This window comes from Nelumbo nucifera, chromosome 5, assembly GCF_055504915.1.
Source record: "Nelumbo nucifera cultivar China Antique chromosome 5, China Antique-T2T, whole genome shotgun sequence".
NCBI classification, from domain to species: domain Eukaryota; kingdom Viridiplantae; phylum Streptophyta; class Magnoliopsida; order Proteales; family Nelumbonaceae; genus Nelumbo; species Nelumbo nucifera.
Genome location: NC_142653.1, coordinates 12,193,110 through 12,218,416, shown reverse-complemented (window position 1 = coordinate 12,218,416; position 25,307 = coordinate 12,193,110). Strand labels below are relative to the sequence as shown.

General features: G+C 42.3%; 1 protein-coding gene across 7 annotated transcripts; it reads right to left on the bottom strand.

Annotated features, from left to right (window-relative positions):
• Positions 1–573: 573 nt before the first annotated feature.
• Positions 574–23,855, bottom strand: LOC104605754 (alpha/beta-Hydrolases superfamily protein). Of its 7 annotated transcripts, none has more exons than XM_010270645.3 (10): positions 22,777–23,855; positions 20,659–21,798; positions 19,320–20,483; positions 19,020–19,061; positions 18,582–18,658; positions 3,673–3,757; positions 3,495–3,578; positions 3,307–3,408; positions 3,132–3,230; positions 574–1,208 (listed from the first exon to the last, which is right to left on the bottom strand). In XM_010270645.3, the coding sequence occupies exons 1-10, from the start codon at positions 23,518–23,520 to the stop codon at positions 1,098–1,100; spliced, it is 3,648 nt and encodes a 1,215-aa protein (XP_010268947.2). In that variant the 5' UTR covers positions 23,521–23,855; the 3' UTR covers positions 574–1,097. The 7 variants fall into 7 exon arrangements, 4 of the variants coding, with proteins under 4 accessions (XP_010268947.2, XP_088744047.1, XP_010268945.2 ...); XM_088887921.1 differs by having other exon boundaries at positions 20,653–21,853; positions 22,777–23,854; XM_010270643.3 differs by having other exon boundaries at positions 20,653–21,798; positions 22,777–23,853.
• Positions 23,856–25,307: the final 1,452 nt, after the last annotated feature.

Below are 25,307 nucleotides of genomic sequence, written 5' to 3'. Positions count from 1 at the left end.
CTAACCTTTGGCAGCTAACACATGAGTTGCATGAACTCTGTTGCGATCCACATGATTGAACACCACATTTGGTCCTGCAAGGCTGTAGATATCCTGTAACAAAGGCCAAGCCTCCGGAGCAAAACTAAACTGAAGGATTCTTTATTACATTCACAGCATCACATTTGACTTTAACAAAAACCAAGCCCAGGTTTTTCGCTGCTAAACAGCATTCTCTAATTGCAAAAGTTCTGCAAATTCAGCTGAAACAGCCTTGCATCTTCCACAGGAAACAAAACTGACCCAGAACTGGACCTTAACACAAAACCAAAACCACTTGAGTTCTCTGAAAAACTACCATCATTGTTGCCACACAAAAACCTTCAAAACTTGACCTCTCCAGGGAGCAACATTCAATGTTAATGTCATCTAAACTAAAGGTGATCAGGACAGGACCCACCATTCAATAAGCTGCAGCCCCACTTCCGAACCATTGAAAATTCTTTGAGTTGGAAACAAGATCTAATGTTAATGTCAATTCAATCAAAAAGTGGGTTAGCATAAAGGCCTCTGGAAGTTGTTGGAACCAAAATATATATTAAAAAAAGATCTTTATTTAAAGCATGGAGTTGTTCCACTCCATCTTTTAAGCTGGATGGCTCCAACTCAGCCTTGTCGTATAAATGTCAACAATTACATCATTTAAATAAAACCTTTTAAAAACTCGACCTCAAGTGCTGAACCGGAACCACCATTCCATTCATAAGAACCAAAAATACATAAATTACAATTTACAAAAGCCACCCATGAGTGGGGGAGGAAGAAGGCAAGACTCGAGAGGCCTGGCACTGGCAGCAGCTATCTATCTCTTTCTACTACGTTTCCTGGTACTGATTGAAATTGTTGTGGTAGTACTCGAGCCACTGTGACATCTAATTCAGTCTTACATCAACAATCAGGTTACTGCTTCAAAATACCCATTTCCAAGTGCTCTTTTCTCAGATGTAAGTTGTAACCCCAGGCTCTCAATGTTAGGTCTACATGTATGCAACAGTTTATGTACAACGTTCATGGAAAAGAATCTTCAATTCTTCATTATATACCAAACACATCAATACTCATGTATGGTTGGCTTTCAGCTTCTTCAAGAATTCTAAAGTTTCTGCATAAGATGGATCACCGCGGTTGACTGGCTTGCATGAATTAATATGATCCGTTGATTCTAGTACCTGTTCCAAAATTAGAATCAACAAAAAGTTACAATGTAAGCAGAAGCACATATTTTCATACAAATTCAAAAATACTGGAAATATTCAATAGCTTCCCAGCTTGAATGGCTTAACCTTTTAAGACAGGTGATAAATTTCTGAAAGATTAACAGAACCTGCCCCAAACAGATGAAGTGCAATGCCAAGATGTCATATTGTATTTCATTGATGAAATATTTACTACTAATAGAGAATAGGTCTGCTGAACACAAAATGAAGTAGCTGCGTGACATTTCAAGGAGATGATGGAAAATTTCGTTCCTTTTACTTTATTTTATTTTATTTTTTTATTTTTTATTTTATTTTATTTTTTTTTTTTTTGGGGGGGGGGGGGGGGGGGTGTTAACTAAGCAAGCTCAAGCTGCTCCCCTCAAAACAATTACTTTCTTTAGTTATTTTGGAAGTTTGGGTTGCTCCACTGCAACTTGGGTGACCAGGGTACAAATCTTAGAAGCAGCCTCTCTGTATGTGCAGGCGTAAGGCTGTGTACATCTGTCCCACCCCAGACCCTGCATTGGCAGGAACCTCATTCACCGGGCAGCCCTTATTTTGGAATTTTAAGTTGGGACCAAATATGTAGAACTGTTTTCATGGTTTACAGTTGCAAGTTCCTCCCAATCTTATTTAGTTAATTTGGATGTATAAGCTGGAAGTTGAATCTACAGAATAATTTTCGAAGCTCATTATTAGTTTACAGGGGCCAGTAAAACCCACCAAGAACTAAGCAGAAAATTCAATCTGACTTTAATCCGTAAACCCAAGTTGCCAAACACAGGTTGGTTTAAGCTAAATCAGCTTGGACTTGACCTGGTATAGTGTGAACTCAAAATGAGCTTCATGAGTTTGAACTCAGGTAATTCTACACTCAATGCAACACTCTCAGAGCTAAGTCTACTATATTCTTTTCTTGTCAACCAGTTGAGCACTTGTGTTCTTCAAATTCTTAAATAGGTCTGGATGTTGTAAAAAATTACCAATGCATTCCAATGTTATTCAGGCATGTTATTGGATGTTGCATGATATTGCATGTCGAGCAGGTAACATAAGACCATTGGCCACGTATTTACATTTGAAACACTTGGATGAGGGCATCTCAAAATTCAATCATCAGTGTGATCCAACATAGGAGGGATGGACTTACCCGGGTAAGTGCATTTAGCCATGTTCTTTTATTTCCCAGGTAAATAAGGCAAATAACTGTTTTAGCCACAAAAAGCCATTATTAAAAGGGGCAATTTCATCCCGTCCAAGTGTTGGCAACTTTCCCCTCAGGTGGGAAAGTTACTTACCCACCTGGGAGATGGGTATCACTTACCCAGGTAAGTGATAACAGGGAAAATAAATTTTCCATGTATCCCACATAAATCTGAAAAAATAACATAGGTATCTTGTTCCCCATTGACCAATTTTCCCCCATCTCAAAATCCAAAAAACGAACAGGCCCTAAATATGATACCAGATACTTCATGGACACTTTAAGATAAAACTCTATAGCATTCACTTCTAAAATATATAAATGGTATGTTTTAACATATCATACTAAAAAAGTATATGTATATGATAGGAATATAATTATGTTCTTACCAAGTATATTTGGAAAGCCACAACTCTTGAGAAATGACACTTTAGCTCCATAAAACTAGATATAAAAGCATGGCATAAGCATATATATATATATATATATGCTAAAGGAAAAGATTCAAAAAACTCCTAAAGGAAAAGATTCTAAAAAAAAGCCCAGATTAGTAGCAAAGCATATAGCATTTAATTAATTTGATGAGTTAACCATGTAATATTCTTTCTATATGATTTTTTATCAGTTTCTTTCTATATGAATTTTATTTTCAACTAATCCTTTATCCTTATAAAAAATCTAAAACTTACAACGAGTTCACCAAAACCAGGATATGCTGATTCAATTGGCACAATTTCCATTCGGAAAGCCCAACCTCCATAACCTTCCACAATTGGTGTTACCTGGGTCTGTACGAAATTTTAATCAGCCTAACAACCATGCAATATGGAATTTCAAAGAGATCTTGAATGCAGACTATGTTACCTCACTGAAACTAAGAACCTCAAGTAGCCCTTTGTTATGAAGATGGCGAATGAAGTCATTAAGCTCCACTAATCTTGGAGATCCACTCCTTAGCTCCCCTATCTACAATATGAGAAGGAGAGATCATAGAAATGTAGATAACTATCTATACATGAAATGATGTACATCATAGAAAAAGATATACTAACAGTGGGAGCTGGTCGAAATACAAGGCCCATCCGCCAAGGCATGTCTGCAAGTTTGCTGCCAAAATGTGGACAGCTATAGAACACCTGAAAAATGAATACATGATGTAAAGATCTCCTTATATCAATGACACATGCAAGGAAGTTCTAATTGTTAGGTTTTATGCCAAAGAAAACATACAACTCCAATAGTGTTTCTAACAAGCTTATTGTAATTATCTGCTTTGGCTTGGTACAGCATTTGTTTCACAACCAGGCCCCCCATGCTGCAAATAAGATTTATAATAAGTATTGGTGATATAAGAAGCCTCGGTACCACATGCAAATTAAAACTCAAATGAAGATGATAATGCTATATCAGATTTCAGAGAACATCACAACACTGGTTTGACATGCAAGCTTATTGCAAATCAAAACTAATAACCTAAAGAATCATGAACCCTCTAGTGGTACTGTGGTAGGGAATAATGCCATCAGGACCAGTTTCAGGGCATTAGTTCCATTTCCTTGCTTTATCCTCCATAAAGATATGCAACGAAACATGTCCATGCAGGCAGAAACAGAAAGAAACCATCATCATCATTCAGGCCTTGTTCCAACTTCCAACTTGGCTTAAAAAAAAATAAATAAATAAACCTTGTTCCAACTATATGGGGTTGGCTACATGACTCTTGTTCCGTCATTCCATTCTATTGCATGGAACAATATTTGTCTTCCCCATCTAATTTATCACCCTCAATTTCTTCATCACCACTCTCATAATTGTCTTACGGTTTGGTTCTATACTTAATACATACTCCCTGTCTTCTCCCTCTTCTTCATTGCACCCCCCCTTCAACACTAGCCACTCCCTCAAGGTCCATACTTCCTTGTCTATGTGAATTGTCAGAAAACTATCCCTTCTTACTACCTCCTTAAAATTCTTAGCAACAACTTTATCCCCTTTCACACTTTCACCCTCCTTACTGAATCCCTAGTCAAGATCGAAGAAATGAGAAACACTCTGGCCCTAATAAACTTGAGTTGGAGACAATTTTACACGGTTATCCCTTGTTACATCCCAGATCCAAACTCTCAATGCTTAATCTATCTTTAGCTGATAACCTTGCTTCGTACAAAGACTCGGCTCACCCTCATCGTTCTTCAACAGCAACAAAAGCTCACATCACCTAATCTCCATCCTACAGTTGCAATCCATGTCTTTGAAGTACTCATCAGCCCAAAATGATTATTTGTCCCAACTCAACGAGCCCACTTTGAGACACCTTGTTAAATTCAAAGCTTGAATGGGCCAACAGATTTCTCGGTCTAAATTATGTATATGAATTTAATCTAAAACCCTTAATGTTTGGACACTATTACCTCTATTACCAAGTGGTCCACCCACTAAAATAGTTTATTGAAGAAACATTGAACTTTGTGCCCAGCTCTTCAGGCTCAGTTTGGAAGGAGTACAAGTACATACAAAATAGTACAAAATACAAGGTTTTGTGCTTTCTGTTTCTGTAGGGTTGTGTCAGAAACAGAAACAGATAATCAGACCACATATTTGTCTTCCTAAACCATGGGAATATCTACTATAACCCCAAAATAGTTATTCACAGTTACAAGGTGCAGGGTTAATGAGGCTTCCCAAGGTGGCGGTACCTATTTGAACAACAGAAGCCCTTGATCTGGATATTGCCTTCAGTTGTATGGAAGCCAAGATTCCTCCATAAATGGCTGGGAAATAGATGCAATGATAGCACATAGTTTTTTGGTAATAAAATAAAATCTATTAAAAGGAATAAAAAAGAAAGATACAAGAAAGGTGACCAGAGGTCAGCCGAAAGAAGAAGAAACCCCCAAACAAGAAAAAACCACCATTAATCTCAACAACTACAGGCCAAACAAAACACAAAGACAATTAACATCAGCCCCCCAACATACTATCAATAACAAATATGAAAAAAACACCAACATATCACCACAAAAGGCAAACAAAGATTAAATCATGCTGCTGACAACTGATTACGATCTCATTTACTTCTGATGATTTTCTTTACTTTCTTCACCTTCTTAACAGGACCAACCCCAAACAAACACTTTCAACCTGGAAAACACTTTCAATACCTGAACAATCTGAAGAAATTTTCGCTTTGAATTGAATTTACTGCATTAGTAGTCTTCTCGTAATTCTTCTGATCCTATAGCCATCATCAATCTCTCCAATTCCAACACTGCATTCTTCTTAAAAGTCATATCTGCAACTTCAACTCCACCCTCTATATCAGCTTTCCCTGCTGAGAGAAATGGATTCAGTTTATCCTGATTACCATCCTTTCTTAGATTAGATACATCTGAATCTAAATTTAGATTAACTACCTTACCATCGGAGGTTTCCCAAAACTTTTCTTCCAATTCCTTAAGGCTATGTTTGGTTTTAAGGAAAAGGTAGGGAAAGACAGGGAAACATATACAAGGTTTGTAAAGGTTTCCCTACCTTTCCCTTCCTTTCCCTGTATTTTCCTTCAAACCAAACATAGCCTAAAAGTTTTCCTGGCATAATCCTCCCTCCAAGAATAAAACAAAACTGGGAGATTTGCACACCTACACTTCAGTATTTACCATTGTCTCCAAATTCATTGACCTTCCAGTTTGATTTGTCATGTCAATGGCAATCTCTTCCTCATCTAATTTATCACTCAATTTCTTCATCACCACTCTCATCATTGTCTTACGGTTTGGTCCTATACTTAATACATACACCCTTTGTAGAATTTAGAGTGCACATAGCCACATACTCCCTGTCTTCCCCCTCTTCTTCATTGCACCCCCCTTCAACACTAGCCACTCCCTCAAGGTCCATACTTCCTTGTCTATGTGAATTGTCAGAAAACTATCCCTTTTTACTACCTCCTTAAAATTCGTAGCAACAACTTTATCCCCTTTCACACTTTCACCCTCCTTACTGAATCCCTAGTCAAGATCGAAGAAATAAGAAACATTCTGGCCCTAATAAACTTGATTTGGAGACAATTTTACACGGTTATCCCGTGTTACATCCCAGATACAAACTCTCAATGCTTAATCAATCTTTAGCTGATAACCTTGCTTCGTACAAAGACTCAGCTCACCCCCATCGTTCTTCAACAGCAACAAAATGTTAGGGACTGCCTAACTCAGGGACTCTTTCGAGGGAGTCTGCCTCCTGAATGAGAGAGAGAGAGAGAAAAAAAAAAAGAGAGATTGTATTTCCAAATCGATAATCCCCTCCTAGCTTCCTTTCCTTATTTATATACTGCTGTTACAATTCTGTTATACCCGCCTCTCCACTTGTCCAGTTTGTTAGTTAGTTTGTTCTAGTGGTTGGCTGTTAGTTACATTCTTTAAAGGCTGATGTGACATTTTCTTGTACACTTGTATTCCCTTTATTTGTGTCTCAATAGTCCCTCCTCCCTTGAAAGCGACCTTGCCCTCAAGGTCAAGATGTGGAAATCTATTCTGTAAATCCAAGTAAGGTTCCGAAGTTGCATCCTCAATTGGGAGACCTGACCATACCACCAATGCCTCTGGTTCGATGTGATTCCCTTTGTGTATCCACCTGAAATCTGTTCCTTAGGTTCTTGGAAGATCACTGAGAACTTCTGAAGTAGCTGCTGTAGTTGTGTGCGGCCTTCTTCGGATCTGCTTCCTTGGGCTAGAATGGGGCCGTTCCCATGAGAGTCTATCTGCATTAATATGATGTGGGCTGGATCTGTTGCATGATTCCTTAGGGAGGCGAGACTAATGGGTCATGGACCCTTGGACAGCTGCCCTTGAATATGCACCTGTGAGCTGCCCACTTGAAAATCCATGGTGAGGCGGGCCCAATCACATATCACTGGCCCTAGTTGCCTTAACCATTGGACTCCGAGAACGAGAACTACATCTGCTCCACTGATTTCCAAGGGGTGCAGATCTACCTCGAACTCATGTCCTTGTATCTTCATCTTTAATTCTGTGCACGTACTGTCGCACACCAGGTTGCTCCCATTAGCTACGTGCACCCAGAAGGCCGTACATGGTTGGACCGGAATCCCTAGTTGTCTTACCAATGTTTGGGTAATGAAATTGAGGGTGCTGCCACTGTCTATCAGAACCGACACATGGCGCCCTTGTACCAGTCCGGTTACTCTCATAGTTTGAGAAGAAGCAAGACTGATCAAGGCTTGCAGGGATACTTCCAGGTATTCCTTTGTCCATTGCCCCCATTCTTGGTTGTCCATTGGCTCTTCAATGTCTGTTGATTGCTCGACATATTCGGTTTCAGGTTGAAGGAAGAAAACTTGAGGGATCTTACATGATGGCCCGGCCCGAATTTGTCTCCACATGCATAACAAAGGCCCTTTTCCCGTCGGGCTTGCATCTCAGCCCAGATTAACCTCTTGGCTGAGCCGGGGCCTGAACCAGAGTTGGTGTCCTTGCCTGTGATTCCTACTCCTGATCTGGGCTCCGGTTTACCCAAGATACCTGGTTCTGGGTTCGATATACCAAGTATGATCGCAACTCCCAAAGGTTGATTAATCCTTCTTGCTCGATTTAGTTTGTCTTCATGTAGTCGAGCTAATGTTGCTGCTTCAAGAACGGTGGTGGGTTGCATGGCTTTTACCTTCAGCCGCAATTCTTCCCTGAGTCCACCAACAAAACTGCCGACAAGCGCAATTTCTGGCCAGCCTTGCACGCGCACAGCTAATCTTTTGAACGCCATATGATAATCTTGGACGGAGCTGGTCTATCGTAGCTTAGCGAGGCTTTCATCATAGTTCTCAAAGGCCGAGACTCCAAATCGCATGGTTAAGGCATCGGTGAAGTCTGCCTATGTGGCTCTTGGGTGCCGTCGCCGGTACCACTGGTACCAGACAATCGCCTCTCCTTCCAGGTGTGTAGAAGCTAATGGGACACGATCAAGTCCCTGTGTGTCGTGGTAATCGAAGTATCTTTCTGTTCGCAGAAACCACGATGTGGGATCTCCCCCTACGAAGATGGGAAATTCGATTCTTGTTATTCTTGATCCGCTTCGATGACTGGTGTCTGTTATGGGCCCTAGCGTAGGATCTTGTCACGGGTCGGTCCACGGGGAGAACTCCTAGCTTCCCCTTGCCCCACCCTTTGCGCGCAGACCCTATGGTGGCGAACTGAGGGTGATTTGTTCAAGAGATCACCCTAACTCTCCTACTCTTTCTTGACTGAAAACCGAATGCTTTATTCTCAATTTGTAGCTCCTTAAATAGGAGATTACAAGAGGTGTGGGAAGACTCCCAGTAGAATTTGAATACTCACAGATAAGGATAATTCACACTTTTAGGATCAACAGACTCCTACTTCTAATAGTTAAATCAAACTCTAGAAGATAAGGAAAACTACTAAGAATAAGATAAGATGAGCCAAGATAAGCTGCTGCCTTTGTGGGCCCCTTGTGGGCCCCTACTCACTGCTGCTGTCGGCGGCTGTACGTCCTCCCTATGAACGCCTCCGCAACATTACACCCCTCTTGGACGGCGAGTTTGTCCCCAAGCTCGAGATTGGGGTAGGCGTCTTGCAGAACAGTCCAGAGAATCCAGGTGGCCTCAGCTGGTGGTAGATCGTCCCACTCCACTAGGCCTTCAAGAGTGCCCCGATTGACGTGGGATCGAACCAGAGCCCGAAGTTGTAGAATGGGTCTGCCGTCTCGTACGGGTGGAAGGGGAGGTACCTCATCAGGAGGGGTTCCTGTAAATGGCTTGAGCAAGGACACATGGAAGGTATCATGGAGTTTGTTGTGCTCTGGTAGCTCAAGCTGATATGCAACCTTTCCGATTCGCCGTACCACCTTGAAGGGTCCGTAAAACTTGGAGGCCAATTTAGGGGGAGATCTGCCTTTGAGAGAATGCAGCCGATAGGGTTGGAGCTTCAACCACACGAATTGTCACGGCTCGAAGGTTAGGTCCATGTGGCGCTGATCGTAGATATTCTTCATGCGTGTCTGAGCCTGCTGCAAGCGGAGAGTGACTTCAACCAGGAGGGCATCGCGATCCTGTAGACTACGGTCGACTTCTTCCAACCGTGTCGAACCGGGTTTGTAGGACAGTAGGCGAGGGGGATCCCGACCATAGACAACCCGGAACGGAGTCATGCCAAGGGAGGAGTGATAGGTTGTGTTGTAGCAGTATTCGGCCCATGGAAGACAATCCACCCATCGTCGTGGCTGGTCGCCCACAAAACAACGGAGGTACATCTCTATGGTCTGGTTTACGACCTCTGTTTGTCCGTCCATCTGAGGATGGTAGGCGGATGAAAAAGCTAGTGTCGTGCCCTGCAATCGAAATAGCTCCTTCCAAAAGGTGCTGGTAAAGATCGGGTCCCTGTCACTGATGATGGATTTGGGTAGCCCATGCAAGCGGAAAATATGTGTGAAGAAGACGTGGGCAACCGAAACTGCGCTGTACGGGTGGGATAAGGGAATGAAATGAGCATACTTGGAGAAACGATCCACCACCACGAATAGAACTGATTTCCCCCGACCTTGGGCAGGCCCTCAATGAAGTCCATGGAGATATCAGCCCAGATCTATGTTGGGAGTGCAAGCGGCTGGAGGCCTGCCAGGTGTAAATTCTCCCATGTTGTTGACACATGGAGCAATTCTGGATGAAATCCCTAATCGAAGCCCGCATACCATGCCAATGGACATGTGTGGCATTATGAATGCTAGAGATGATGGCGGGGACTAATGGACAATCTGTCGGGAGGTATACCCACCCCTTGTATAGTACTAGTCCATCGTGGAGGGACCAGTTCGGGTTGGTTGCTCCGGACTGTATCTCTTGAACCAAGTCCCCCCATTCCGGCGATTGGGGCAGCACGCTCCTAATGCTTTCCAATAGGGTGATGCGGGGTCGGGAGATCGCACAAAGGTGTATAGCATCTTCGTCATGCCTGTACAGTGCATCTGCGGCCCGATTTAAGGTCCCTGCCTTGTGTTCTACCCGGAAGTCAAACCCGAGCAGTTTACTTGCCCAGTGTTGTTGGGGTGGAGTGGTAAGCCGCTGCTCTAGTAGGTACTTGAGACTGTAGTGGTCCGTCTTGACGACGAAGGGTCTACCCCACAAGTATGGCCTCTAGTGTTGTATGGCCTTGGCTAGTCGAATCAACTCGCGCTCGTAGGCCGGTAGCTTTAGGTGTCGGTCAACCAATTTGCGGCTAAAGAAGGCTATCGGGTGCCCTTGCTGTTGTAGTACCGCTCCAATGCCCATACCAGAAGCATCACATTCAACTGTAAATTCTAGGTCAAAGTTTGGTAACCGCAGCACTAGGGTGGGGGAGAGTGCATCCCTTAGGGTTGTGAAGGCGGCGTCTGCTGCTTCATCCCACTGGAATGCGTTCTTCTTTAGCATCCTGGTTAATGGGGCAGCCAAGAGTCTGTAATCCTTAACAAACTTGCGATAATATCCTGTGAGTTCCAAGAACCCGCGGAGAGCCTTGGTGGACTGAGGTTTGGGCCACTCTTGAATTGCTTGGATCTTGGAGCCATCTACCGAAACACCTTCTCTGCTGATCACATATCCCAGATAAAGTACCTGTCGTTCCCCAAAGGAACACTTGGCCTGCTTTAGGAAGAGTTTGTGTTGGCATAGTAGTTCTAGAACAGTTCGTAGGTGACGAACGTACTCCACCCATGATGTACTGTAAACCAGGATGTCGTCGAAAAATACTAGGACGAATTTGTGGAGGTGGGGCCGAAATATCTCGTTCATCAAAGACTGAAATGTGGAGGGAGCGTTGGTGAGGCCAAATGGCATGACCAGAAATTCGAAGTGGCCATGATGCGTCCGGAAGGCTGTTTTTTCCACATCCTCATGGCCCATCCGGACCTGAAAGTACCCTGATCTGAGATCTAGTTTTGAGAAGTATTGGGATCCGTGGAGTTCATCTAGTAGTTCGTCTACCACGGGAATTGGAAACTTGTCCTTGACGGTTCTGTTGTTAAGTTTCCTGTAATCCACACAAAACCTCCAGGTGTTGTCCTGTTTCGGTACCAATAAGACCGGCGAAGAAAAGGGTGAGTGGCTGGGGCAGATGATTCCTTGTTTCAACATCTCTGCACATTGTCTTTCTATCTCATCTTTTTGCAAGTGCGGGTAGCGGTATGGCCGGACGACGACGGGTTCGGAACCTGGGATTAAAGGAATCTGGTGGTCACACGACCGGACGGGTGGGAGTCCCTTGGGTTCGGAAAACACGTCTGGGAAGTCGGTGAGAAGTCTCTCTATCTCTGCGGTGTGCATGGTGTCGCCATGGAGAGTATGTACCTGCAGTCTCTTCGCCCTTGGTTCCTTGCCAGGTGACTTGCCTCCCATTCAGGTTGAAAGTCATGGTTAGGTTACTGAAGTCCCATAGGATAGGACCCAGAGTGATGAGCCACTTGACTCCAAGCACTATACCGAACTCGTCCAGGGGCAGTACAAATAAATCAGCAAAAAAGGGTTCTGATTCAACCTGAATTTGGATGTTCCGGCAGATTCCCGGGCTGTGAACCCTCTCCCCATTTGCGACGGCTACTTGAAGTCGCGGTCTGCCCTCCACCGGTAGTTTCAGTTGAAGTACCGCTTCCTTGCTGATAAAATTGTGGGTGCTTCCCGAGTCCACCAGAATGCGAACTGAGTTTCCTACCACTTGTGCCCGTAGCTGCATGGTTTGGGAGTTCTGTATTCCGATGATGGCGTGGAGGGAGATTTCTGGTTCTAGTGTTGTCTGCTCCTCGTCTTCCTCCAGTTCGTCAACCAGGAGGCAGAATAGCCACTTGCATCGGTGCCCGGCTGAGTACAGCTCGTCGCAGTTGAAGCATTGACCTCTTGCTCGTCGCTCCGCCATCTCAGCTCTAGATAAGCGTTTGATGGGGGGTGCTGCCATGTTGCTTCCTATGTTGGGCGTCGGTCTGGAAGTGTTGTCTGAGTGGAGTCGTTGTTCCCTGCTAGTTGTTAACAAAGACCCTCCTCCAGCTGATTTCGGGTTTGCCCAAGAAATCGCTGGACGCCCCATGCTGAAGGACCCTCGGCTGATCTATAGCTTGCGCTCGAAGGCGCGGGCTAAGTTCATCGCAGTGACCAGGTTGGGAGGGCTCTGCATCTCTACATCGACTCTCAGAGGTTCGTCTAGCCCAGCGGTGAACATATCCACCTGCTGGTCTGAGCGCACCGAAGAGGCTCTAGCGAGAAGAGTCTGAAATTGTCGCTGGTACTCGGCTACAGTCCCGGTCTGTTTGAGGTTAATCAACTCTCCCAATGGATTGCTTGTTAATGGAGGTCCGAACCGTAGGAGGCAGTAGGACTTGAACTGATCCCAACTGAGACCTGGTTCCTCCTGCTCTACCCAGTAGAACCAGAGTTGTGCTTCGTCTGTCATATGGAATGCGGCCAGGCTGACTTTATCTTTCTCCTCCGTGCGCTGATTCCGGAAAAATTGCTCGCAGCGGTACAGCCATCCCAGTGGTTCGCCGCTGTCGCTGTATGAGGGAAATTCCAGTCGACTATACTTGGGTATGACTGGTGCTGTTGGGGCGGCGATCGGTCGTTCGCCGGATTCCTCCGCCAATTCTGGGCGGCGGCTGTTGCTGGTGGTCGCTCCTTCAGGGCTCCTCTCCCTGGTGGAGAAGTATAACTCGAGTAGGCGACGAAGCTCCCTGACATCTTCCTTGACTTCTCTTACTTCCGCGTGGTTCTCCACGAGTCAGTGTTCCAAATCGTGGACCCTAGTGGATAGCTGCTCCATGACATTTGGCTCTAATACCAAAATGTTATGGGCCCTAGCGTAGGATCTTGTCACGGAATGGTCCACGGGGAGAACTCCTAGCTTCCCCTTGCCCCTCCCTTTGCGCGCAGACCCTATGGTGGCGAACTGAGGGTGATTTGTTCAAGAGATCACCCTAACTCTCCTACTCTTTCTTGACTGAAAACTGAATGCTTTATTCTCAATTTGCAGCTCCTTAAATAGGAGATTACAAGAGGTGTGGGAAGACTCCCAGTAGAATTCGAATACTCACAGATAAGGATAATTCACACTTTTAGGATCAACAGACTCTTACTTCTCATAGGTAAATCAAACTCTAGAAGATAGGGAAAACTACTAAGAATAAGATAATATGAGCCAAGATAAGTTGTCGCCTTTGTGGGCCCCTCCTCACTGCTGCTGTCGGCGGCTGTACGTCCTCCCTATGAACGCCTCCGCAATAGTGTCATTGCGCTCTTCCTAATTCGACGCAGGTGGTGCCTGTGCCAGTCGTTCAAGCAAGGATGCGAAGTTTTCTTTGATTTCTTCGACGTCAGCCGATATTCTTTGCATTTCTCCTTCCATGTTGTCGACTCTGTTCTCCATTGCGGATGACCTTGTGCTTGGCATCTTGGCTCTGATACCAACTTGTTAGGGACTGCCTAACTCAGGGACTCTTTCGAGGGAGCCTGCCTCCTGAATGAGAGAGAGAGAGAGAGAGAGAGATTGTATTCCCAAATCAATAATCCCCTCCTAGCTTCCTTTCCTTATTTATATACTGCTGTTACAATTCTGTTATACCCGCCTCTCCACTTATCCAGTTTGTTAGTTAGTTTGTTCTAGTGGTTGGCTGTTAGTTACATTCTTTAAAGGCTGGCATGGCCTTTTCTTGTACACTTGTATTCCCTTTATTTGTGTCTCAACACAAAAGCTCACATCACATAATCTCCATCTGCATTTGCAGTCCATGTCTTTGAAGTACTCATCAGCCCAAAATGATTATTTGTCCCAACTCATTGAGCCCACTTTGAGACCCCTTGTTAAATTCAAGGCTTGAATGGGCCAACAGATTTCTCAATCTAAATTATGTATATGAATCTAATCTAAAACCCTTAATGTTTGGACACTATTACCACTATTAACAAGTGGTCCCACCCACTAAAATAGTTTATTGAAGAAACATTTAACTTTGTGCCCAGCTCTTCAGGCTCAGTTTGGGAGGAGTACAAGTACATACAAAATAGTACAAAATACAAGGTTTTCCGCTCTACATATTTGTATTTGTACTCCTTCCAAATGGAGCCCAAGCTTCTCCTTTCTACCAATTATTGGGTCAACACACCTTGAAAATTTCATCTCCCGATAATGCTCCTCAGAAGGTCAAACTCTAACCAACCTTTCAGCTTCTTATTATTAAACTCTTGGTTGACGTGGCCATCAAATAACACATCCACCACACCATTATTTTCTTTAAGTCCCAAATTGCCCCCATCTTCAACTTTTGTCCTCTTCCCTACTTCCAGACCTCTTGTTTCCAAAGCCTTAGAACCAGAACCCCAGTTTTCATCTTCAAAACGACAGCCCTTGACCTGTCACCTGCAAAGCAAAGAGCTAGAGAGAATGCAACCAAATGTATTTCCTTAACTTCTACCAATATTCACGCCATTGTTAAACTCTTCCAAGAATTTGTTCAGTGGTTTGTCTTTCTGAATCAGCAAAAAAGCCACCTCCACTGCCCAAAAGGTTTGCAGGCACCAAGCATGGAGCAGAATACCAAAAACATTGATACAAACCAGGCTAGTGAAACTAATATTCCCGATCACTCCAAACAACAGGTGGGGTGGGTTGACAGTTCAACCATCCAGGTCAAATGGTTAAACCCGTGACAGAATTACAAGACCCTGAACATAGTTGTTAAGGTGCCTAGGTGATTCTAGGCAGTAGTGGAGTGCCTAAGCAATGCCCAGGCGATAAGAATTTAAAAAATAAAATAAAAAACTATGTTTTTCGTAGTTCTCTAATTTTATATACAATTCAACATGCAAGTTAATTGGAGAAAATAGCAATTTTCTTTATTAATAACATTATATTTCATCTCAAAATCAACATATCTACAATACTTTCAAAAAAGGATACTAATATAATAATTACTTAATAGAGCAATTTGATAGCAAAATAGCAACTAAAAAAGGCTATAATTTTACCCCAAGGACCAGGGTGGATTAGGTATAGGGAACCTGATAAAGAGAAACAAGGCCCTCCTAGGGAAATGGCTATGGAGATTCCCTTGTGAGGAAGAAAGGTTGTGGCACAAGGTCATTAAAAGCTTACATGGTGATGCAGATAACGGCTGGGATGCAAAATTAGCCCCCAATGCAGCTCCATCCTCTCCCTGAAAGGCAATCTTTGAGGTATATCCAACTTTTCTTCAATTTATCAGGTTTGATGTTGGTTGTGGCAACAAAGTTTTATTCTGGGAAGACCTTTGGGTTGGGGATGTGCCTCTTATGTTCAATTTCCCAGACCTCTACTCTTTATCAAACTATAAAAACAAACTTATTGCTAGGTTTGGTGTGCTTTCAGAATCAGGGATCTCTTGGGATTTTGGCTTTAGAAGAGGGTTGAGGGAAAATGAGTGTGAGTCTCTAGTGCTGTTGATTTCAACACTTTAGAGAGCCTACTTGGACCAAATCTATAGCTGATTGTAGAGTGTGGTCCCCAACTTCTGATGGTTTATTTTCCTGTGCATATTTCTTTGGTTTGCTCACTCAAATTAACCCTATGGGGGTGAACTTCTCAGCGAGAGAAATTTGGACTAAACTGATCCCTCCAAAAGTACAAGCTTTCTGTTGGGAAGTGTTCCTAGGGAAGGTAAACACTTGTGATGTGCTACAGAAAAGGAGGCCAAACAATTGCCTCTCTCCTCATGTATGTGTCCTTTGTTTTGGATGTGGTGAAACTCTAACCCACTTACTATTTGGAAGGTAAACACTAGGGAAGGTAAACATCTTGCTCTTTTGCTTCTGGTATTTGGAATGTTGTTTGTTCTCTCTTTGGATGCAGATGGGCTCCCCCATAGGATGTGGTAAGTCTATTCAACCCCTCTTTCCTGTGTCAACGGAAGAAAAGGGGAAAATGTATATGAAAGGCAGTGAGAGCAGCTATAGTATGGACTATTTGGGAGGAAAGAAACCTAAGAATCTTTTCAGGAAAAAGCAAAACAATGGAGGAAGTTATTGAAGCCATAAAAATCAGAACTGCACATTGGGTGAAGACCATGGAGATATTCAGAAACTACTCCACGAATGAGATACTAAGGAATTGGGCTGAAATAGCACAAACAGATGTACCCAAAGTTCTTGTAAGCATGGAATGGAAGCTACCAGCACGGAACAAACTAAAATTGCATTTTGATGGGAGTTCTCTTGGCAACCCTGGAAGGGCAGGCATAGGGGGTATGTTTAGAAATTATCTAGGTGTGGTGGTGGCACTCTACTCTGGACCAACAGGTTATGGTGACTCAATACAGGCTGAATCTCTAGCCCTACCTCAAGGTCTAAAGATGGTTGAACAGATAGGAACAACAGACTTGGAAATTGAAGGAGACTCTCTATTGGTCATCTCTTGGGCCAAAAACATCACATCAGCACCTTGGAAGCTCAAGTTTATTTTCAGAGAAATTGACACACTTGCAAGGAAGTTCAACTCTCAGTTTGGTTGGGTTAAAAGGGATGCAAATGGGAAGGCGGATACCCTAGCAAAACAAGGTGCAAATAGATCTTCATTGTATTAGGCAGAATTGTAACTGATTGCTGGAGATTGCAATTTCCTATGCAATCTTTAGCTATTGTATCTTAATCTCTCTGTTATTAATGAAAGATTTTTACTGATAAAAAAAAGGTTATAATTTTATATGATAAAACTTAAAAGTTAAAGCAGAGAGCAAGTAAAAGACAAAAAAGAGAAAGGGTGGAGGTGCTGTTTTATTTAAATGTATGAGAGCAATTTCATATCAAATTAGCAATTATATTAATTTCTTTTTTTTTCTTTTTCTCAACACCTCTGGGTCTTTTAAATTTCAATTGTATAACTTAAAACAAAATATAAAGGATATATAAAATATATAATAGAATGTAGTAACATAAATATTTATAAGATGTAAGAATATGAATTATATTGTAATAAGGTACCTGTCTGGTCATTTTAGTTGCATAAGTGGGTGCCTAGCCACCTAGATAGGTGCCTATAAACAAGGCATCTAGGCAAGGCACTAAGCCAAGGACACCTAGTCCCCTAGCTTTTTTTTTGATAAATACCTGGTCACTTAGTTGACGCCCAGGCAGCTGCCTAGGCGACACCTTGACAAGTATGACCTTGAGGGAGTGGATGTTGTAGATATCAAAAAACATTAACAGTCCTCTTTTAGGAAGCTACAATCTATAGAACATGAGACTCTTTTTCCTTAAATTGATTTGGGAATCACCAGTTCCGTCCATAAATACATTTATGGTATGGAATATGGATTGTGACAAGGGACAAACTGGTAAGATGTGGAGCGATACTTGATTCGACATTTTCTGTTCTGTTATGAAAACATATAGATGAGACAGCAAATCACTTGTTACTGTCTTGCAGTGTTTCCATACCTATTTGGGCTCATTTCCTTGGCATTTCAGGATAGGTGCTTCTGAGGGGCCTTTAGGAGGCCTTGCAAGCATGGAATGGCAAAAACTTAAGCAACAGGAGAAAGCATCTTTATTAGATAAGCCTGTTTGTTGTAATGTAGTTGAACTGGAGAAAAAGAAATACCTAGACCCTGAACAACAAAAGCAGCCCTGAATAAGTGGTTGTTAGGACTGGGAATGGTGCACCTGTGGAAATCTATATTAAAGGAGTTCAGATAAGTAGCTCCACAATCTTTACTTTTACATGATGCCTTTGTTTGTGCAAAGATATTAATTCTTTCATGCACATTTTTAGGCTATCTAGTTTTCCCTGTTCTGTAGCTTCTTGTTATATGCAGATTGTACCTGTATTCTGTACATTTTCCAAGAGTAATAAATACTTTAACCTCCCATAAAAATGAAACCAGATGAATAAACTGTCAAACTGAACCAAAAACTAACATAAAACTAAACATATTCCTAAATCAAGTTCTGTTTGCACTGTAACTGCAATGGAAACCCACAACTGAAGTCCATGGAAGCAGAGCAACATGAATGGTTACAAGCACTATCCACTGCAGGACAGATGCAAATGAAGACACTACAACACCATGGTTCAAGTAAACCATGCTAATACCAAAGAAGTCTTAATTGTGATACAAACCTGTGTGTAACAAATATGACAGGTCGATTTCCAATGCCTGCAGCAACAAGCTTCTTTAGCAGCATTGAGCTGACTTCCTGCATATTTCTAATGGTTCAATTAGCAAATAACAGTCCCAATAAAGAAGAATCAGGTGAGAGAAATTTAGGATGCATGGAACTAGCTATTTTACAATTTACAAGGAATCAAAAAGTACATCATGCAAAGAAATTTTCATAAATAGACCAGAAAAATTAAATTATCTCAAGTTAATAATGGAATTAACTCATATAATCCAATGAATACAAGTTTAATATATGGTCAAAGGGCCCAGCTAACCATCAAACTAGAAACTGGATAGACCATCCAAAGCTCAGTTGGTTTCTTAGTATCATATGTTCAACATATAACATAGCATGTAAAATGATGATTGCAAATAGATGATGCAGAAGGACAAACCTGAAGAGGTAGGCTAGCTCCAGACCACTGAGTCAAATTTGTCTGCATGAATCATTTAATTAGATGGTACATGATCATCAGAGGGTCCCAACCTGGAGACAACCTTGCAAATTAAAACTACTAGGGTGCTATGAAAATGAAAATTAAGGATTGCACTCGCCGGAATAAAAATATTTTCTTTTTTTTTGATCGATCAGAATAAAAATATTTTCTAAAAGAAGAAAATTTTAGTATTCAACAAACTCAAGAGCTTTTCATTTATATAGTTTTTTGAGCATTAATGCACTGAAGTTCACAAACCTTGTATTTAACAGTAAAAAGACGAGCACGAGGAAAGTCAGCTGAAAGCCATTCTCTTGGCCAACATGTACCTTGCTTCCCCGCCTCCTGATCAATTTTCTCTACAAGACCAGATTTACTAGTTGTTGAGGACTTGTCCTCAGCTATGCGCCAAGTCTTAAAAGGTCCGCCACGCAGTCCATGAACAAAAACAACATCCAGTGAAGAAGCATCTGACTCAGAAAACTTGCTGGATCCATTTACAGAATTAGACATATTAACATCGTCTGCATCATGACTTGGAGATGAGGGAGATGGGTTGTTAACAGACTTCAGCTTTGGTGTAGGTGGAGATTTCCATTGAGCATCATCTGAATTAGTTTTTTCAGGACACTTCCAGTGTGGCAATTCAGGATTGATTAAAAATACCATGTCATCATAACGGGGGCACACATTCCTCTGGTTCCCAGTGCCCATATCAGGGGTATTGTCACTTACAGAATTAGTCTCTGTTTGCTCAGAGCAAAATATATTTAAAAGTGTTGCCCTAGCATAACTTTGAACTTTCAGGTCATTGCAACCAGGGATCTTCCCATTAGCACAATCCTCAAGCCATTTGCACCAAGTCTCATCTGATATGATGACTTTCTGAACCTTTGGAAGAAGAGAAAGGATAGTAAGCAGCCGAGCTGCATGTTTGCGAATATGAGCTGTAGGAGGAACTCGGACACTAGAAGGATCGTTAGCATCTAAAGCAGATTTTTCACCAGGGTTATTTGAGCCTCGCTCCTGTGACTCAAGGATCCTTGATGCATCATATGCTTCATTTGCACCCAGTTGTTCATAATCATCCTGCAGCAAGAAGCGCCTCAGCAAACATAGGATCCCCATATCAGCTATTTCATTTTGACATATAGAATCTTCCACACAAAGTCCAGTCAGTGCTTTAATGCCCTTCAGTGTAGCGACTGCTGAATCTGCAGCATCAAACTTTGACAAACTTTCTTTTTTCATACTCTTCAATGGACCCAAAAATGGTTCCAGTGAAAGAAGATCTGCCAGTGGGAATGCATCAACAGAACCGACGGTTGTTCCCAACTGCTTTCCTGCTAGATTAACAACAGCACCAGATAACTGATTCACAGTCTGTGCGGCAAAAAGAGTATTGGACTGATCAATTTGGGTCTGCAAAAGATCAATGAACTTCCATGAGTTTCAACTGAAAATTTAATTTGATGTGATGCATTTCTAGATGGCTAGCTAACTTATAGATAAATACAAGCTTAAAGATCAGATTATGATTCTCTTATGAATGAAAAAAAAAATTAAAATAAATAAATAAATGTAAAGGAACCTTCACTTTGTCGCTTTTAGGTTGAGCACTTCCTTTTAATGATGTCACTTTGCTGGAACCTAGAATCTCAGTCAGCAAAACAGCTAACCATCCTTGAGATATTGGTATTGATAATGGCCCATAGTCTTCAAGAATGCATGAAAGAATTTTTGAAGCTGAAGACCTTATAGTGTCTGAGGAAGATTTTCCGCAAACCCAAGGTAGAAGAATACTGGACCACTTTTGACTTTCTTCAAGTGATAAATGCATGTCCCCAGTACAAAGCAATTCCAAAGCCTTTGCCAATGCTTCTTGCACATGCTTATGGCCTTCTGTCTTTTTGGCAGCTTCTCTCATCAGAGGAAGACCCTTTTCCATTACAACTTTCTGGGCACCAGGACATCTCTCAACAGAAACAAGAAAAGCTGATAAAGCCACCCGAGCCAAAGGAATGTCTTCAGCTTTGCTTGCATGAGAAACAGTAGAAAGAAGACTGGAACTCCACTCAGGAACAGAATCAATTAAGGGCAAATTACGGTCCTCCAGCAGCAGCCGAGCCACCAAACTCCCATGCCATTTGACAGTTCTCTCAGGTGCCATCAAGGCTGTCATTACAGCATGCCCATCTTGATCAAGCTCTTGAATATGAGATCGATTAAGTTCTGATGCCAATGCCCAATTTGCTAAAGCCCAGGCAGCAAAAGGCACAGCAACATGTTGACCCAGCAAATCATCCCAGAGGCCTGGAACAGAAACATAGGACAGATTTCCATGCACAACTGAACTGCTGTAATTCTGTTGCAATGTATGCCTTCTAGGGATATGACTAACTGGTTCTTGATGATTGGTAGCAGATCCATCTATTCTTGAAAGCCCCAAGACAGTTGTACCACCAAGAATTTTTATTCCAATGCCACGAATTCCTTTTTCACCATCATCATCATTATCATCATTTCCATGAGTCTCATCGAAATGCATGCCACCTTCCTCAATAACTTCAATGGCTGCTGCAATATCTCTCATATCGGCATTTCCTGGCAGGGATGGCTGGAATGACATTTTGTCTAGGCTATCACAGTTGGAAGTCACAATATCCATGATGGCAGCAACAAGCATGCTTCTACCTTTCAAAGCATCAGAAACATCGAAGGAACTTCGACTAGTTTGCTGGCTCACATGGGAAACAATGTATCAATGACCCAAACATGTCCAGAACCATCAACTGAAAATAGAGATGGGAAAATTTTTCAAGTATGAAGCGTTTGTGATTATGATGTAGATAATGGTCAGCATCAGCATGCCACGCAAAAGATAATGGTGTCTTCTATAATATCGTACAGAAACTGATAAACGATGTTTTTCTGGGCTCTTAAATTAAGGAGATATGACTTTCCTATAAGTCTAAAAGCATAAATTAAGTGTTAAGACTATTGAAATTTTTACAACTAATTTCTAAGGAGACACGGTCCTCTGATTATACTCAGCAAAGTTGAATTGCAACTGAGACACTGTCTATGCACACAGACGTAGGGTGGGTAGGGCCAAAAGAAGGCATTAGTTTTGCAATGTGATCCCCTTCTCACCTAGCAAACATCATTTCAAGGAACCTCCGCTACGTGGCAATAATAGAGCACCATTTCTACCTCCTTTCTTATAAGTAAAGAAAAACAAATTTTTCGGTGGCTGCTTTCTGCACCAGATAAGTTCAATGTATATGGACCCAGACTAGATAACAGAACTATCCATAAGGTCAACCAAAAAGAAACCCACAGTGTCACAATAACCCTCTATATTAATGAGAAATCATAACCTGAACAAGCACCTAGTGTCATCTAATTAGGTTTACTGAACTTAATTTCCAACTGGTTGTCTGTATACAGTACACGGTAATATTCGTTAATGTCTGAAGTCTATACGCAAGATTCAAAAGACAACTTCAATCAGCTAAATTTCTTCGAGATCTATGTAGAAAAATAATGTATTTAGGGAAAATATGATTAATGAAGAAAGTCATTCAACTATAGTTGTTATAGACATATAGAGGTTCATCTTCTCGTCCAACAGAATATAACGGATGTCCAGGTATATGTATAAAAAGAATACATATACACAGAAAAGAAGAAAGAGAAAAGCTAATGAACTTACCTTCTTGGAGCGTTGTGGTTGAAACGAGAATATAAATCTTAGAAGATTGGGAACAGCGTGAGGACGCCCAAGCACAGCCTCGCACACGTTCGGATCAGCAACCAAGTGTGCAAGCGCCCTCGCAGACTCAGCCTGTGTAGCGCAATTATCTCCCGACGAAGCAACCGTCTCGAGAAGCCAATCCACCACAGCTCCGCCACCGGCACCCACAATCGCAGCCCGTCGGTTCTCATTGGCGGCAGCGATGTCAGCGAGAAGCGCCGCAACCCTAAGTTCAAAACCGGAGCGAACCTCGTGGTTCGCGGACGACAAGACGGAGCTCAAGGACTTCCAAAGAACAGAGGCGGCAACGCCGGTCTGTTTCATCTTGTTGACGAGCTTCTTGAGGGACTCGTTGGATCGCAGGACCGAGTGTTCGAGTTCGGCATAGAGATCGTCGATTTTATGCTTGAAGCGATCGTCGTTGGAGGAGACGAGAGCGGCGGAGGCAATAATGGCGGAAAGTAGGGTTGCGGAAAGAGCAAAGATGGATTTACGAGAGAAGGAAGAGGATGGAACAGGAGAGAGTGGGTAGGGTTGATGAAGGATTGGAGGGGGAGAAGGAGGTGTGGAGACATGTTGGGTATTTTTGAGATCTTTTGGGTATTCGGTGGGATTTTCAGGATGGCGAGAAATTGAAGAGGAGATGAAGCGGCGAAAGGAGAAGCGGAGGGGACGACTGGTTCTGGTGCATAGACGGAACATGGTTAGATAGATTATCAACAAGGAGACATCTGGGTTAGCCTTTTAACTTTGGGAATTTTCTTTCAAATTAGAATTAGATGGATTATCCCTTTTTCTTTTATCTGTTGTCCTCGTGTCGTCGATCGGCAGAAAGCATTGAAGAAGAGAAGAGTTTGTTCATCCGGTTGGGGACTGCGACTGGTAGTCTCCTTATTGGAATTGAATTTGCAATTGCAGGCGCATCTGGCGGCAAAAATAGGCTGAGCGTTGTGGCGTTGGAAGAAGTAGTTCGCGATTCCTCCGCCGCGTTCCCGTGTGGGATATCAGACCATAAGGATGGTGTACTAACAAAATATAAGGCGGGAGGGAGATGGATATAAATCATACGATGTGGAAGGTTGTAGACCAGGGGCAATTTAGGCAGAAAAAATCGTGGAATTCATTGTACTTCCGAGTTTTTCCAAGAGAGAGAAACCCCAAGTACCTAAGAATATTCCGTTTTAGAACCGGAATTTTCTGGCCCTTCCAGAATTGGGCTTTTAGATTAGACATATGGGTGCAATTTGGGCGAACCTAACTCGGACTAATTCAACCCAAATTTCTAAACAGATTATGAGTTATGACTTAGCCGAAGCCTAGGGTTTATTTTCCATATTTATGTCGAGCCCGAGCCCAAGCCCACCATGACCCAGCCCAAATATGACCCAATTTTAAATACATAATACACGAATACATGTAAAATTATTGACAATTAGTTGGCTGGAATGGAATGTTAGAGATTGTATTTAAAAACAACTTCTTATGTCTTATCCAAGATGGATATATTGACCTAACATCTTCTACGCCGATCCAAACTTCCAGCAATCCAACAACGTTCTGGTACTGAATAGCTAGAGAAGATCCAAGCCAGATTGGCCGAGTTAGTTTGCCTGTCGCACACCAGCCATTAATCTTCAAGGATCTTACGTTACGCCTGTTTTATTTTTTTATTTTTGGTAAGTTGAAAGGTGCTATATAAGACAGCGGTAGTACGACTCCGCAAGTCATACGAACAAATGAATCTACATCCCATTGAATACGATTTAGAAAAAAAACTCCCATCAGTCAAAGCATTTCACACCAATCAATCAGTAGCTTGGTTTGCCTCCGGATATGAATAGATGAACGAGACGCTAATAGGCAAAAATGAACACAGGTTCCAATAATCTTTGATGGCATTCCTTAATCTCCACGGTGGTTCAACAGACTTTTTTAGGCAGTCGATGACGAGGTTCGAATCTCCTTCCCATCACAATAGGCAAATCCTCAAAGTTGATGGCGATGTTTAGTCAGTGGTTTTGTCAGGCCTAAGCCCATTCCAAAGCCCAAATATTTGAACCTAACATGATCCCTGAGTCCATTAATTTTCTTGAATTAATGGAAATCCAAAACCACGATGACACCTGTATCTTCACTTGATATTGCTATCTAGGAAAACTTCAATCTTGTCAAGGTGGGAGAAGCGTTGTTGAAGAAACTTGTTTCTAGGGTGAATTGTTTAATTCGGAAACTGATCTCTCTAAATCTGTCACCAATGAAGGAGTTCTAATGGAGATCAAGTGTATAAATGTTGGTTTGCAGGCGGTAATGTTTAGCTAAAGCTTCGTTTTCTATAACTCTTGCTGCCCATCAAGGACCTGTAAGTAGTACTTTGGGCTTGGCCCTTTGTAGGCACAAGACCTAGGAAGGTACAGTCGCTAACTAGGTCAACTTGTTAGACCATCTTGATTTCTTTGATATTTTTTTTTTTTTTGCAACCTTAAAATCTA

Excerpts from the sequence above, each read along its gene's own strand:
- LOC104605754 (XM_010270643.3), bottom strand. The coding sequence starts at position 23,520 with ATGTTCCGTCTATGCACCAGAACCAGTCGTCCCCTCCGCTTCTCCTTT. Across the intron at positions 3,758-18,581 it reads GTCATATTTGTTACACACAG|CATGGGGGGCCTGGTTGTGA; the intron begins GTTTGTATCACA and ends TCTTATTTGCAG. Across the intron at positions 3,231-3,306 it reads AGGTTCTTAGTTTCAGTGAG|ACCCAGGTAACACCAATTGT; the intron begins GTAACATAGTCT and ends AATTTCGTACAG.